General features: G+C 39.5%; 1 protein-coding gene across 2 annotated transcripts in view; it reads left to right on the forward strand.

The window, feature by feature from the left end:
- The window catches only part of LOC102876243 (interleukin-12 receptor subunit beta-2-like), a 143274-nt gene that overhangs the window by 55831 nt on the left and 72177 nt on the right, over positions 1–15266 (forward strand). For both annotated transcript variants that reach the window (XM_006879779.1, XM_006879780.1), the window contains exon 7: positions 943–1022. In XM_006879779.1, the coding sequence (XP_006879841.1) occupies positions 943–1022 (80 nt within the window). The remainder of the gene's footprint in view (positions 1–942; positions 1023–15266) is intronic.

Raw genomic sequence — 15266 nt, forward strand, 5'->3', positions numbered from 1 at the left:
CTATAAGTTGACCTCTGATCCTTGGAGAAGGAAATCAGGATTGGAAGGGTGGAGGGACAGTGCAGGAGAGGAAGACCCCAGATAAGATGAATTGATACAGTGACTGAAGCAATGTGGGTAGGAATGCCAGAATTAGTGAGACTGGCTCAGGACAGGGCAGACATCAGAGCTGCTGTGCCTGGGGTTGCTGTGGGTCGCAGATGACTCTACAGCACATCACAACAACATATTGGATAATTTGTGTTTCCTGGTCCTTTCTTCTTTCCATTCAGGCTGTATTTTGGCAGCAAGTAGATAACATTGCCCGATTTGTTCTTCATTTAACAAACATTAAACTCAAGTAAATGGAGTTTCTAATAATAAATTCCAAGTGTTATGCTAACAATTATGTAAATTATTAAGACAAATGGGATAGGTCTTGCCTTCAAATAGCTCATTGTCTAATGAGAATAAAGTTAAATGCTTATATGCAAGATAGTTGATTCATTAGATTAACCTACAATTTAAAAGCTGTATCTTACATTTTTTAAAGAATTTTGGTTTAAGCACACAAAACTCTAATTTTTTTCAAAATCAATTTTTTTATTATTTACGTTTCTACATTGCTGTTGAGAATTATTTCTCCAGTTCAATAACATAGAAATAATCATATAGCTTTTCTTTAAGCTATTTTATCAATACATGTCACATTTTTCTAAATTTTGTTTTAAAAGTAACCTTGATTTTTTCTGAGTTTTCCAAGCAAAAATAGACATGCCTATTCTGTTATATCCTTTTATTGGTTTTCATTTTTTTTTAAAGGAAAACACTAGAACACTCAGAAAACCCAGATTATCCCATAAACTTACTTTCTCAGAATCATATATATTGGAAAATCAATCACATTTTTAAGTCTGTATTTGTATAGCCACACTATAAAGCATGATTTCCTCTTCAACACAGAGCCTATTGGAATTTTGGATGTCTGGTATATGAAGAAGCACTTTGACAACAATGGACAACAAATTTCTGTTTTCTGGAAGGTAAGCTTTTTTTTAATGTCAACTGAAAATTCAATGGATTATATATGCAAATTTTTAAAAGTCCTGAGGGCATACTGTGTAATGTAACTGAAAAGTTGGTGGTTAGAAACCACTGTAGGAGAAAGCTAGGCAGTGTCCTCCCATAAAGATTTACAACTTTGGAAACCCCATGCTTTGGTGTTCTTTTTCAGAATTGACTAGACGACAGGGGGTTTGGTTTTGGTTTTTGAGCTATTCCAATAAGTGATGTATTTGAAGGCAGAAAAGACCTTCTATTTCCACAGTGACGTTGAAATGAATCTTTTATGATTTAGTTGGGGCTCATATTCTCAGACATGAGACTCTTGATAACAATGTCATTTCATTTTGATGAATGAGGGAGGATGAGAGCTCTGAGTGTGGCTCCTGCTCTGAACAGTCATACCATTTCTTCATTCTGCTCCAATCAGTCAAGCCTTTCCATCCCCAGATTTTCCCATCTTCTGATTCCAACACCAACATCTCTTCAGACTCTTCTCAGTTGCCTTTCAGCTCCCTCCTATTTTTCCTATACAACCTGGAAGTGACCATGTCACCTTATTTATTCACTTCTTGGGAAATAAACAGTGGTGAAACTATGGGTGTGGATATTTAGGAATATATCCATGGGCATCAAAAAAGGAGAAGATGGAAAAGAAGTCTTACTACCTCTGGAATACTAATACAAAACCGGTTATAGCCTCACCATCTTAGCTCATGGCCATTTATTTATGTTACAACAAAGCTATGCTTAATAGAGTGGCTGACTTCTCAGAAGTAGATTTCCAGCTCTTTCTTTTGAAGTGCCTCTAAGAAGATTCAGACCACCAGTCATTGGGTAATAGCTGAACACATTAGCTATTTGTACTCTCTAAGGACTCTGGAACACTAATAGCAAAAGAAAAGAATAGATATAGAAAGACATATAGAAATGGAACAATTTTCCAGAAAGTGATGAGGTCTAACACTAGTGTAGAATGTGAAAGTTTCACATATTACTAAAAGCTGGCATTGTCATTTCATTTAATCCTCACAAAATCTCTGTGAAATACTAGTATCCTCATGGAGATTTTTTACTACTAGTTTATTTACAAAATTTGAATACCTTATTTTCCACACCAGATCCTCCTCATTTCCCTCACCACCCCCACCCATCAAATTGTATAAACTCATGATTAATTTAGACTCTCTTCACATTCTCACCTCTTTGCTTCCACCCCCTCCTTGGATCTTCATAATAATTCTAAAATAATGGTTTTATACAGTATTTGTCCTTGTGAAACTAAGTTAGTTCACTCTACATAATGCTCTCCAGTCCTTCCCAAGTTAAGTAATAATTTATAAAATCATTGTTCCTGCGTGCTGCATAGTATTCTATTGTGTGAATGTACCATAATTTCTCCATCTATTCAATTGTGGTTGGACATCTGGGCTGTTTCCATGTTCTTGCTATGGTGAATAATGCTTCTATGAACATTGGTGTGCAAGTGTCTATTTGTGTCTCAGTTCTTTTTCTCAGGGTATTTTCCAAGCAGTGGAATAGCTGGGTCATAAGGAATTTCTATGATCAACTTTTTGAGGAAGCGCCAAACTGCCTTCCAGAGTGATTGTACCATTGTACAATCCCACCAACAATGTATAAGAGTTCCTATCTCACTACATCCTCTCCAACATTTATTACTTGCTGTCCTGTTAAACTTTGCCACTGCTATTGGAGTGAGATGTATCTCATTATGGTTTTCATTTGCATCTCTCTTATTGCCAGTGACTTTGAGCATTTCTTTATCTGTCTGTTGGCCGTTCATACATCTTCCTCTGTGAAAATTCTTTCCATGTTTTTGGCCTATTTTGTAATTGGGTTATCAGTCTTTTTTATGTGGAGGTTCAGGAGTATTCTGTAAACTTTCATTATGAGACTCTTGTCTTACCTGGTATTGACAAATGTTTGTTCCCAGTCAATAGATTTTCTTTTCACCCTGTTAGGGAAAGTTTTTGATGTGCACAGGAATTTAATCTTTATAAGGTCCATTCATCAATTTTAATCTTTCAGATTATGTATTTCTGGCTGTGTTAATCAGTCCCTTTATATAGTAGATTGTTGTTGTTGTTGTTGTTGTTATGTGCCGTCGAGTCGCCTGCGACTCATAGCGACCCTATGTACATTAGGCTTAATCTCAGTTGGTCTCTTATGAAATTTAGGTTTGGGGTTTTACTCCTATGTCTCTTATCAACCTTGAGTTGATTTTTGTGTATGGTGTTAGATGTGAATCCTGTTTCAGCTTTCTGAGGGACAAGTCCAGTTTTGCCAGCACCATTTGTTGAAGAGTTTGCCAGCACCATTTGTTGAAGAGTTTGTCATTTGCCCATTTGATAGGTGTTATTTCCTTGTCAAATATCAGTTGACCATAAATAGCTGGGTCTATATTTGGGTTCTCAATTCTGTTCCATTGGTCTATGTGCCTATCATTATACCAGTACTTTGCTGTTTTGGTTAATATCACTTGTAGTAGGTTTTTGAGGTCAAGGAATGCTATGCCTCCCACTTCATTTTTGTTTCACGGAAGTATTTTACTTATTCAGGATCTCTTGCCTTTCTGAGTTAACAGGCCAGTGTAGTAGAGAGGTAGACTATAAGATAAATATCCAACAAATTGAGATACTTGGAAGTGAATCTAACTAGAGATACAAAAGACCTATACAAAGAAAACTACAGAGCATTTCTGCAAGACACAATAAAAACCTAAAGAAAAGGGAAAATGTGCCCTGTTCATGGATAGGAAGATTCAATATTGTGATAATGACCATCTTACCAAAAGCAATCTACAGGTTCCATGCAATCCCAATCCAGATACCAAATTCGTTTTTTCTAGGAACCAAAAGGGAAATTATAAAATACATTTAGATTTCTTTTTAAACCCCAAAACTGCAAATCAGATTTGACACTTGTCTTAAGTCATTCAGCTATGCAGGGGCAGAGAGAGGACAGAACTTTTTCAGCCACATGATGACTCATCATTGTTGAAGGAGAAAACTGTTTGAATGGAGCCACTGATTGCAATCCTCGTAAGAGGCTTTGGGGTGAGTTGCACTTTTTAAATTTCCCCAAGTTTACATCTCTTTTATTCATTCCATTCAGTTAATTTTAGTTTTCAAATTATGAATCTGAAGAGCATCAAATCAAAAGAATCAGAAAAATGGCTGTAAAGTCCTCTGATGAGGTCAGCGTGATGATTTTTATCATCAAAGTCTTCCTCAGTTTTAAGAAATGGGACCTTATTCTCTCTGTCTCCCCACCTCATCTCTTTTTCTCTCTATTTCTTTCTTTCTTTCTCTTTCTCTCTGCCTGTGTTTTTGTCTGTCTTGTATGTCTCCCCTCTCTCTCTCTCTCTCACACACACACACACACAAACACATACACACATATGCAATGTCTGCTATAAAAGGAGACCTATAAAAAGCTTGGTGAATCATAACCCAACTCTTCACTTTGAAATTAAAACTACAGCTCAAAACTTATTTTAAAATAAAAGTTCCTTTTCATTGGAAGACAATTCTTACAGCAAGACATTTGGAGGAACCATAATTTGTGAATATTAAAGCACAAGCCTTGATTGAGTCTTGGCTGCCATTCTCACAAGTAAAACAAAAATTCACCTCCTATAATGATTTCTAGCCATGATATGTCCTCAGTAGTGATCTGGAAGATAAGCTATTGCAGTCTTATTTTTGCCCTCTCTACTTAAGGCTTCTTCCTAGTCAAAAGCGAATGAGATTCCATTACATGCAGAGCTGTCTAGACCATGTGGGGATCCATATATGAAAGATCACAAATACAGAAAATCACTTGTGCCACCACGGTCCCACTAAATGGCTAAGATATTGTGAATGGTTATGAAAATAATAAAATCCCAGTAGCATGTCTGATGGTGCTTCTTATCATAATAGAGTTTATGAAAGAACATAATGCACTTAAACCAGTACTAGCGTGAAGTCAAAATCAATATTCATTAGCCACAGATAAACTTTAGCAAGCATACATGTGCAAATTTTCTCTCCTAAACATTTTCTTAATCTTGTTCTTATTTTTTCAACACTTATATTTTAAAATGAGATAATGATATTAGAAAGAATTTTCATTTTCTTCTGGGGTGCTAGGGTGGCACAGTCAACTAAGCACTCAACTACCAACTAAAGGGTTGGCAGTTCAAATCCACTTAGAGATTCTTGGGAAAAGAATTTTACTGCCTGCTTCTGAAAGGCTGCAACCACAAAAGCCCTTCAGATCACAATTCTACTCTGTGACATGGGGTCACCATTAGGTCGACTCAATCCAATGACAGCTGGTTTGGTTTTACACTCTCATAGTCCACTGTTGATCCAACCTACAAATTGTCATGGGGATTACAGTAGGGTGGGCAGTGTGGTGGTCAGTTTTAGTGTGTTGCGTTGCCATAAGACCAGGCAAGCAGCTAACTCAGAGCAGCTAACAATAGTCCATCTTATCTGCCATCATAGACATCACTCCTGCTCCAGCTAGGGCAGGCAAATGTCTGTGATGGGACCTTCTGGAATAGGGGATTCCCTGCTTTGTGAACAATCTGTGCTATAGTTGGAAAACTCCTATCATTAGAACACTATTTCTTTTGTGGAACTAGAATTGGGGGGAACCTAAGAAGGATATTTGAAACTAGAAGTGGTATGCATAAAGAACTGAAAATATAAATGCTAGAAGCTCCTATAACTAGGTGCCAGATTGCAGTCATGACTGAACAGCTTCAAAACCTTCAATGGTTTTATAGACAAACAGGCTATAAGAAAATTGAGTCCAGTTCTAACTTACAGATCATTATGAGATTGAGTCCTGTTGTCTGATCTGTGCTTTTCAGTGACTTCAAACAGGCTACTCACAGGGAGAGGGGTAAGCCTGAGCACAGTTACTGAGTTTAGGCTTCTCACTTTAGGTCACAGACTCACAGATGACCAGAGGGAAAGGGATGCTAACTGGGTTCTACTTCTATCCTTCATTTTATAAACAAGGAAGTTGAGATCTGAAGAAATGAAGTGATTTCTGATGAAGGAATTGCAGGTCATGTAGCCAATGCCAGTGGAGCCTTTCCTGGGCTGAAATTCCTGTTTCCTCTGCGTTGAGCTCAACTGTTCACTCTGAGGGCCAGAATTTCCTAATGCCACTCTCCAGCATGATTAAGGGGTTTAGATTAGGTGTCTTCTTGTGGAGGTCAAATCACACCTCACTGAGGAAAGGAAGCTAATGTGTACATGTGGTGATTCTATATTGATTTTTTCCCCCTTTCCTTTGAGTACTAAGTGCACGGTGGCTGAGAGGTCACCTAGCCACCACAGAGAGGGACATTTCAGCCTTAGCACCAAGGAGGCCCCACATACACCCCAGTTAGCCTGTGAATGGATGAGAGCACACTTCTCTAGCACATGGCGAAATAAAAGGTGCCCTTTGGCTTTTCTAGAATGTTTATGTTAGAGGAGTTTGATGATGAAAGAATGGGTGTGTGTCAACATAAAAGGTCTTCCAAGTATCCTGAAAAATCTACAACCGGGAGAAGATAAAATAGATGAATGGGACCTTCTAAGAATTAAATCCCTATGCACATCCAAAAACTTCTCCAACAGAGTAAAAAGGGAAGCCACAGACTGGGAAAAAATATTTGGTAATGACATGTCAGATAAGGGACTTTTATCCGGAATTTATAAAATACTTAAACACCACAATAAGATAAAGGTAAATAATCCAATTAAAAAATGGGCACAGGATATGAACAGACACTTTACCGAAGAAGACATTCAGATAGCCAACAAGCACATGACAAAATGTTCAAAGTCCCTAGCTCTAAGAGAGATGCAAATCAAAATGAGTTATCATCTCACCCCAGTAAGAACAGCAAAATTTAACAGAATAGCAAGCAACAAATGCTGGCAAGGATGTGGAGAAACTGGAATTCTTATTCACTGTTGGTGGGAATGTAAGATGGTGTAACCACTGTGGAAGGCGGTGTGGCGTTTTCTCAAAAAATTGCAAGTAGAGATGCCGTTTGACCCAGCAATCCTGTTACTGGGAATATACCCCAGAGAGACCATGTCTGCCATCCAAGCAGATATATGCACACCCATGTTTATCGCAGCTTTGTTTACAATAGCAAAGAGTTGGAAGCAACCTAAGGGCCCATCAACAAGCGAATGGATAGAGAAGCTGTGGTATATCCACACAATGGAATACTACACCGCATTGAAAAACAAGGAACTCATGCAATATTATTCAAAATGGATGACTCTGGAGGACATTACGCTGAATGAAATATCTCAGTCACAAAGGGACAAATACTGCATGGTGCCACTGTTGTAGAATGGGTCTGACTTCAGGGTGGGGGTATGACAGAAAAAACTGGATAAATTATGTATATTGTACTGAAACAGATGAGGGAAAGAACAGATTAGAGGTGATATATGATTGAGTATTATGGTTAGCACAGGAATCCAGAATTAAGGTTGCATAGAGAAGTGTACTCGGGGTGGGGGGTGGGGGGGAAGGGATGTGGAAATTGTATACTAATGAAGGAATATTTTTTTTCTTTTTCTTTTCGAAGGGGAGAGCTGGTGGGGAGGGGTGGGCAGGGAGAAAAGTGCGGCAATGAAATGGAAATCCAAAACCTCTGTAAATGTCTATTAAAATTAATAATTTAAAAAAGGGGGGGAAAACAAAAAAACTTGCAAAAAAAAGAGTGGGTGTGTGTGTGATGTGATATGTATGAGTGCATATATGTGTGAGAGTTGTGTAATGTAATTAAGTGTCAGTGTGTATATAATCATGGTATGAATTATGTGTCAGTGCATGTTTGCATCAGACTGTGTGTGCATATCTGTGAGTAATGTATGTATAAGAGAGAGAGTGGTGTGTGTGTGTGTGTGTGTGTGTGTGTGTGAGTATAGGGTGTGAAAGCCTGTGAGTGATGACCTGTATGAATGTCTGATGTGAGGTGTATATATGTGAATATGTGTGTAACGAGTGATGAGAGTGTGTGTGTTCTAGTGTGAATTTTGTGTGAATGTGTATGTAAGAGTGTATCTGTCATGTATGCATGATGAGTATGATAGTTGTGTGACTGTGGGTGATTACCCATCTGTGGGGTATATGAGATTGTGTAAGTATGAATTGTGTGAGTGCATGATGTATGCAGGACTGTATCTGTGAGTATGTGTGTGTGTATGAATGAATGCACCTAAGTGCATGAGATGTATATGAGCATGAGGGTTGTGACTTTGTGTTTGTGGAAGGCCCATGAATATTCACGTGCATTAGATTGGTTATGTGTGAATGTGTGTAAATATATGTGCACTGAGAGGGAAGAACTCTTTACTTTGTCGCCTTGGTTCCTACATGATTACTCCTTTCCCCACATTTGGTTCCTACTTTGAAAGCTCCATTTCCTTAAAAATATCCTGTACTATTTTTTGATCTTAGTTATTTTAAAGGGGAGAAAAAAAAAATAAGCTTTCTGTGTGTAAGCCAAAATATACAACTCAATCTGTGAAGTAAAACAAAAACACCCAGTACTATTAAAGCAACAAAACAAATAATAAAGCCACTCTTCCTTAAGTAGAATATATGGCTTGATCACAAACAGCTCCAATGTCATGTTCCCCTCCTTCACCATCAGATGCTTTTTACAACTCTTTTCCTCAAATTCCCCACCTTCTCCATTAGTGCAAAATTCTGTAATGCTTTCCTTGCTTTGATTAAGTAATTCAACCGGTGATTCCGCTTTCATTCTAGTTGACATAATCCTTATTCTTCGTAAAGATTCCTCAACTTTTACAGGTAGCAAATGAAGAAGATAAATAACTGGTCAACACCACACTAAAAAACAACAACAACAAAAAGAAACAGCTCCCCCCCCAAAAAAAAACCCTCACCCCAACACCATTGCTGTGGAGTTGACCCTGATTCATAGCAATCCTACAGGACAGAACTATCCCATATGGTTTCCAAAGCTGCCACGTCTTTGGCAGGAGGTGGAGCAGCTGGGCAGTTCCAATAGTTGGTGTTTCCATCAGCAGTGGAGCGCTCAAACCACCTTGCCACCACATCTCCTCAACATCACACCCACCTTTCCAGTTTCCTCTCTTGGTTTCTTTAGAGTCCTCTCACTGGTTTGGTCAGGGTGGGTCATAAAACTCCTGAAATTACGTATGACATGATGGGTCTGGCCAAAGGGCACAACTCTCTGGCCGTTTGAATCTGGCAGAAGCTGCATGGGAGAAAAAATGAGCAGTCTCCTTGCATGTGACTCACAGCCACAGAAACCCAATGGAGGTTCAGTTCAGAGTCAGTTCCAAGTCTATGGCACTGAGAGAAGAGAGGTGAGGCGAACAGTGAAGATGACCCACTGCAAATGGAAAAGTTGGAGGTCCAGATCCAAAGAGAAGGGTCTGGAATAAAGGCCTGGATATCTACTTCCCCAAAAGTCAGACACCGAAAACTTAGAATCAGTTTGAAAGCAACTGGCTTGCTGATTTAATTAAATCAGTTTGTTAAATGAAGTAACTCACTGTTATAAACTCATTCAAACTCCCTGCTGTCCTGTTGGCTCTGACTCATTTGATCCTTCATCAAGCTTCTGACTTGTAAACCATAATCATGTCCACCCTCCAAAAGGCCGGGGGATTTGAACTCCTGGAGATGCAGCCTTTAAGGTAGCAGTGCTACACCCTATGTCCTGTACTTATTTGTATAAACAGGTACCCTCAATCCCAGAAGCAGCCCCTTTGCCCCGCTCCCCCCATGAGAAGACTCCGCACAACCAGAGACCAGCTGCCAGTGGGAGTAAGTGGTCCATTCGGCACCCCTGCGTTCTTCTCCTGGGGTTTTCATTTTCAAATGAGGAGTATTTCAAACTCTACCACCTGGTGCTCAATGTCAAGAAGACAAAGATTCTCACCACTGGACCAATTGGCAGCATCAGGATGGATGGTGAAGAGATTGAGATTGTACACAGATTTAGTTTGCTTGGCTCCATATATGTCAACAGTCTTGGCACCAGTAGCCAGGAAATTAAAAGGTGCATTGCCATGGGAAAGTCTGCTGTTAGGGACCTCTCCAAAGTACTGAAGAGCAGTGGTGTCTCTCTGGAGACTAAGGTGCGTCTGATACAGGCCATGGTCTTCGCAATCGCTTGTTATGCATCAGAGAGTTGGACAATGACCAAGGAGGATAGAAGGAGAACTGATGCCTTTGAGCTGTGGTGCTGGAGAAGAGTATTGAGAATACCATGGACTGCTAGGAAAACAAACAGATTTGTCCTGGAGAGGGTTAAACCGGGTGGCTCCTTGGAGGCAAGGATTCTGAGGCTCCGTCTAACATACGTCTAACATACTTTGGACATGTTGTGAGGAGAGACTGGTCCTTGGAGAGGGACATCATGCTTGGGAGGGTAGAGGGACAGCGCAGGAGAGGAAGGCCCTCCATGAGGTGGATTGATTCAGTGACTGGGATAATTGGAATGGGAGTGTCAGAGACAGTGTGATTGGCACAGGACAGAGCGGAGTTTAGGGCTGTTGTACATAGGGTTGCTATGAGTCGCAGGCGACTCGACGGCATATAACAACAACAACAACCTCCACCTGGTGCTGTTAAAGAGGCAGGTTCTTTGATCTACTTTTATAAAAGAGGCTCAACAAGAACATTCTCTGTAACATGGTTTATATTAATGTGAGACAAAGCTCTGCTGTAAATTCCCAGGAAGAATTTCTGCTAGGAGCTCAAGGCCCTTATAGTATTAGAGGAGACACCTAACAGAAGGGACCCTATTGCCTTGATGTCGATTCTCCTTCGTAGTAACCTGATAGGACAAAGTAGAATTGCCCCATAGGATTTCCAGGATAGTAAATCTTTCTAGGAGCAGACTGTTACATCTTCCTCTCCAGGAATGACTGGGGGGTTAGAACTGCCAATCTTTTGTTGAGCAGCTGAGTGCTTTAACCATTGTCCAACCAGGGAATCATCTTGGGATCACTGTAGCTGTTACTGCTGTGTGCCATTGAGTTGACTACAACTCATAGCGATAGGAATAGTTCTATCATTTTATTCTAATATTCACTTCAGGATTACAGAAAATGTTTTAAGAAATGATCGGTCATGCTCCTTATCACATTTCTAGGCCATGCTGAAAATGTTGGGGATTTTTCAGTTGGATAAAACAGAACAAGGCCAGTGACACAGAATCTAGATAATAGAGAAATGAATAAAGATAAAAAGCAGAGATGAGCAGATGAGAGAGAGAGAGATTGGTTTGGGGGCTCTTTTTCTGCAAAGCAAGCTACAAATTATTATTATGGCAGGGTAATGAACAGACCATGAAGTGTGACTAGTAATGAAATACAGTAAAACACTTGGAATGTGTCTCAAGTGCCAGAATGTTTCAGAGGTTCTGTATTTAGCAGTAAGAGTTAGTTGGGCTACCTTTATAATGATTCTAGCTTTAGCGCTTTCTGACTGTGTGCTCAAGAGCAAGGAACTTCTCTGAACCTTCAACTTTTCATAAGTAAGAGTACACAGATAACACACACTGCATGAGATTACTAAGATGATTAATAAAGGAGACATAAAAAGTGTTCATTAAGTAATTGTACTTAACGAGTGAAAAATGAACCCGTATTCTGTACATATCAAAACCTTTTCCCAACAGGGTAAAAAACAGACTGGGAACAAACATTTGGTAATACCATCTCAGACAAGAATCTTATAACAGAAGTTTACAGAATACTTCTGGGCCTCCACAAGAAAATGACTGATAACCCAATTACAAAATGGACAAAAGACATGGAAAGAATTTTCACAGAGGACGATATTCGAATGGCAAACAAGACACATGAAGAAATGCTTCAAATCACTAGCAATAAGAGAGATGTAAATCAAAACCACAATGAGGTACCATCTCACTGCAGTAAGAGCAGCAAAGTTTAATAGGGCAGCAAGTAATAGATGTTGGAGAGGATGTGGCAAGAAAGGAATTCTTATACATTGTTGATGGGATTGTAAAATGGTGCAACCGCTCTAGAAGGCAGTTTGACGCTTCCTCAAAACAAAACAAAAAGCTGAACATAGAAACTCCATATGACCCAGCATTCCACTACTTGGAATATACCGTGAGAATATGAGAACTGAGGCACAAACTGAGATTTGTACACCAATGTTCATAGCAGTATTATTCACCATTGCAAGAATACAGAAACAGCCCAAATGTCCAACCACATATGAATGGATTGAGAAGTTATGGTACATACACACAATGGAATACAGCACGCAGAAGCAAAAACTTTGTAACTATTACCTAACTTGGGAGGGACTGGAGAGCATTATGCTGAGTGAACTAACTCAGTCCCATAAGGATAAATATTATATAAGACTGTTATTGTAGAACGAGTATAAGGATCCAGGAGGGGTGGGAGAAGCTGGAAGCAGAGGGATGTGGATGTGCAGGGGGAAGAGGGAATTAATCATTTGATTACAATTTGATGGGGTGGGGGCTGAAGGAAACCGAAAGATTTTTGTTGGAGTTTGTATTAGAATTTTGTAAATAAACTAGTGAAAGAAAAAAATAAAATACATTTAAAAATTTTTTAAAAATTAACCCATAGGCTAGTGAAATATAGATCCAGAAGCAGAAACTTTCAATACAGCGATGTTTCAAATTTCTACGTGAAATTGTTCTTTGAGTCACTCTTTCGCTACCATCTCAGCTTGCCGAAGGTAGTGTTGAGTTTTGAAGTCATGGTAGGATTATTTTTGGTTGCCATTGAATTGACCCCTGACTGATGGTGGTAACCCTATGAAAGGGTGAAAAAAAAAGAAAAAAAGACTGTCTAGTCCTTTGCATCCTCATGATCAGTTATCGATGTTTTTGCTATTAGATGCTGTTGACTATGACTCATGGTGACTTTAGGAACCCCTGCCCTGTCCTGTGCCATCTTTGATACACTTGAGTTGAATGTTACAGTCACCACATCAATCTATCTTGTGAGGTTCTTCCTCTCTTATGCTGCCCCTCCACTATCCCAAGCATGGTATCCTTTCCAAGCCTTGTCCCCTTGTAACAATATACCCAAACTATAGGAGACAAAGTTTAACCATTCTTGCCTCTATGGAGCACCTTGACTGTACTTTCTCCAAGACATACCTGTTGATTCTTTTGGATGAGATACTCAATACTCTTCTCCAATACCTCAAGTCAAAGACATAAATTCTTCTGTCATTGCCCAATGTTCAGATGCATAGCAAGTAATTGAAAATACCATAGGTTAGACTAGGAGCACCGTGATCTTTAAACTGACGTCCTTGCTCTTTAGCACTTTGGAGAAGTTCTTGACAGCAGATTTTCCCAATGTAAGAAATCTTTTTTTTTCTTTTTTATTGTTTGCTCACAAAATTTGCATACATTGCATTTCACACTATTCTTCATTCACTTTTGTTCCATAAACTCATTCACATACATCTTGTTTTATAAAATTAATCATCATTGGACCTTGCCCATCATCACAGTCTTTTCACCTGAATCCTTCTCATTTTCCCTTCCCCTCCATCCCTCCACCCACCAAAGTGTGCAACTCTGTGGTTTTGCTCCTCCCCATCCTCATCCCTCCCCTCCTTACGTTTCCATACATGTTTTACTAGATCTCCTTTTATTTTTACATTACTGGTCTTATGCAGTATTTGTCCTTATGAGACTTTGTTCACTCAGCATAATGCTCTCCAGCCTCTCCTAAGTTACATAGTACCTTTTGAAATCATTGCTCCTGAGTGCTGCATAGAGTAACTGCTGGTATCAAACATGTTGATTGTAGATCCAATTAAGATGAAATAATTGACAATTGCAATCTTTTCTCCATCTATCATGATGTCTCAAGAAGACAAAAATTTTCACCACTGTGCCAATTGACAGCACTATGATAGATGGAGAAGAGATTGAGATTGTTAGCAATTTCAACTTGCTTGGCTCCATAATCATCACTCTTGGCATCAGAAGTCAGAAAATCAAAAGATGAATTGGACTGGGGAAGTCTTCTGTCAGGGGCCTCTCCAAAATGCTAAAGAGTAATGATCTGAGGATCCAGGCCATGGTCTTTGCAATTACTTGCTATGCATCAGAGAGCTGGACAATGACTAAGAATGGCAGAAGAAGAATCAATGCCTTTGAGTTGTGGTGCTGGAAAACAGTCTTGAATCGACTGCCTAGAGAACAAAGAGGTCTGTCCTGGAGAGGATCAAACTAAGTTTCTCCTTGAAGGCTATGATTTTAAAGCTCTATCTCACATACTTTGGGCACGTGGCCAGGAGGGACCAGTCCTTAGAGAAAGATATCACGCTTGGAAAGGATGGAGGGACAGTGCCGGAGAGTAAGACTCCTGATAAGATATAATGATACAATAACGAGAGAAATGGAGGTGAGTTGGAGTCAGTGAGACAGGCTTAGGACAGAGTAAGGTTCAGAGCTAATATACTATTATATGTAGGATCACTATGAGTAATAGGTGTAGGTGACTTGACGGCCATAACAACAATGACATCATGATGTTGTTTACTGGCCCAGTGGTGAGGATTTTTGTTTTCTTAATGTTGACATGTAATCAGTATTGAAGGCTGCAGACTGTGATCTTCTGCAGCAAACATAAGATCTCTTCACTTTCAGTAAACAAAGTTAAGTCTTCTGCATAATGCAGGTTGTTGATGAGTTTGCTTTGCATACAAATTGAATGGGTATAAAAATCTGAAAGTTCTATTGAAACCTGTTTGGCATCACAGCAGTATCCAAGCCTCCATAGAAACCAGAGTTTTGGCTTCATGTGAGGTGTACTGGCCAGAAATCAATGACTAGAAATTGAAGTTGGCCTCTATTATGCAAGATAAGAATTCTATCATCAGATCATTGAACTAGACTATCAAATTCATCTGCTTTCAACTAGATTCTGACTCCTAGTGACCCTATAGGAACCCATATGACAGTTTAGGACTGAATACAGCTAACTGCCTGTTGTTGTTGTTGTTGTTGTTGTTGTTGTTATGTGCCGTCGAGTCGCCTGCGACTCATAGCGACCCTATATACAACAGCCCTAAACTCCACTCTGTCCTGTGCCAATCGCACTGTCTCTGACACTCCCATCCCAATTATCCCAGTCACTGAATCAATCCACCTCATAGAG

The sequence above is a fragment of the Elephantulus edwardii genome, unplaced genomic scaffold, assembly GCF_000299155.1.
Source record: "Elephantulus edwardii isolate Elephantulus edwardi_28Jun2011 unplaced genomic scaffold, EleEdw1.0 scaffold00005, whole genome shotgun sequence".
Classification (NCBI taxonomy): domain Eukaryota; kingdom Metazoa; phylum Chordata; class Mammalia; order Macroscelidea; family Macroscelididae; genus Elephantulus; species Elephantulus edwardii.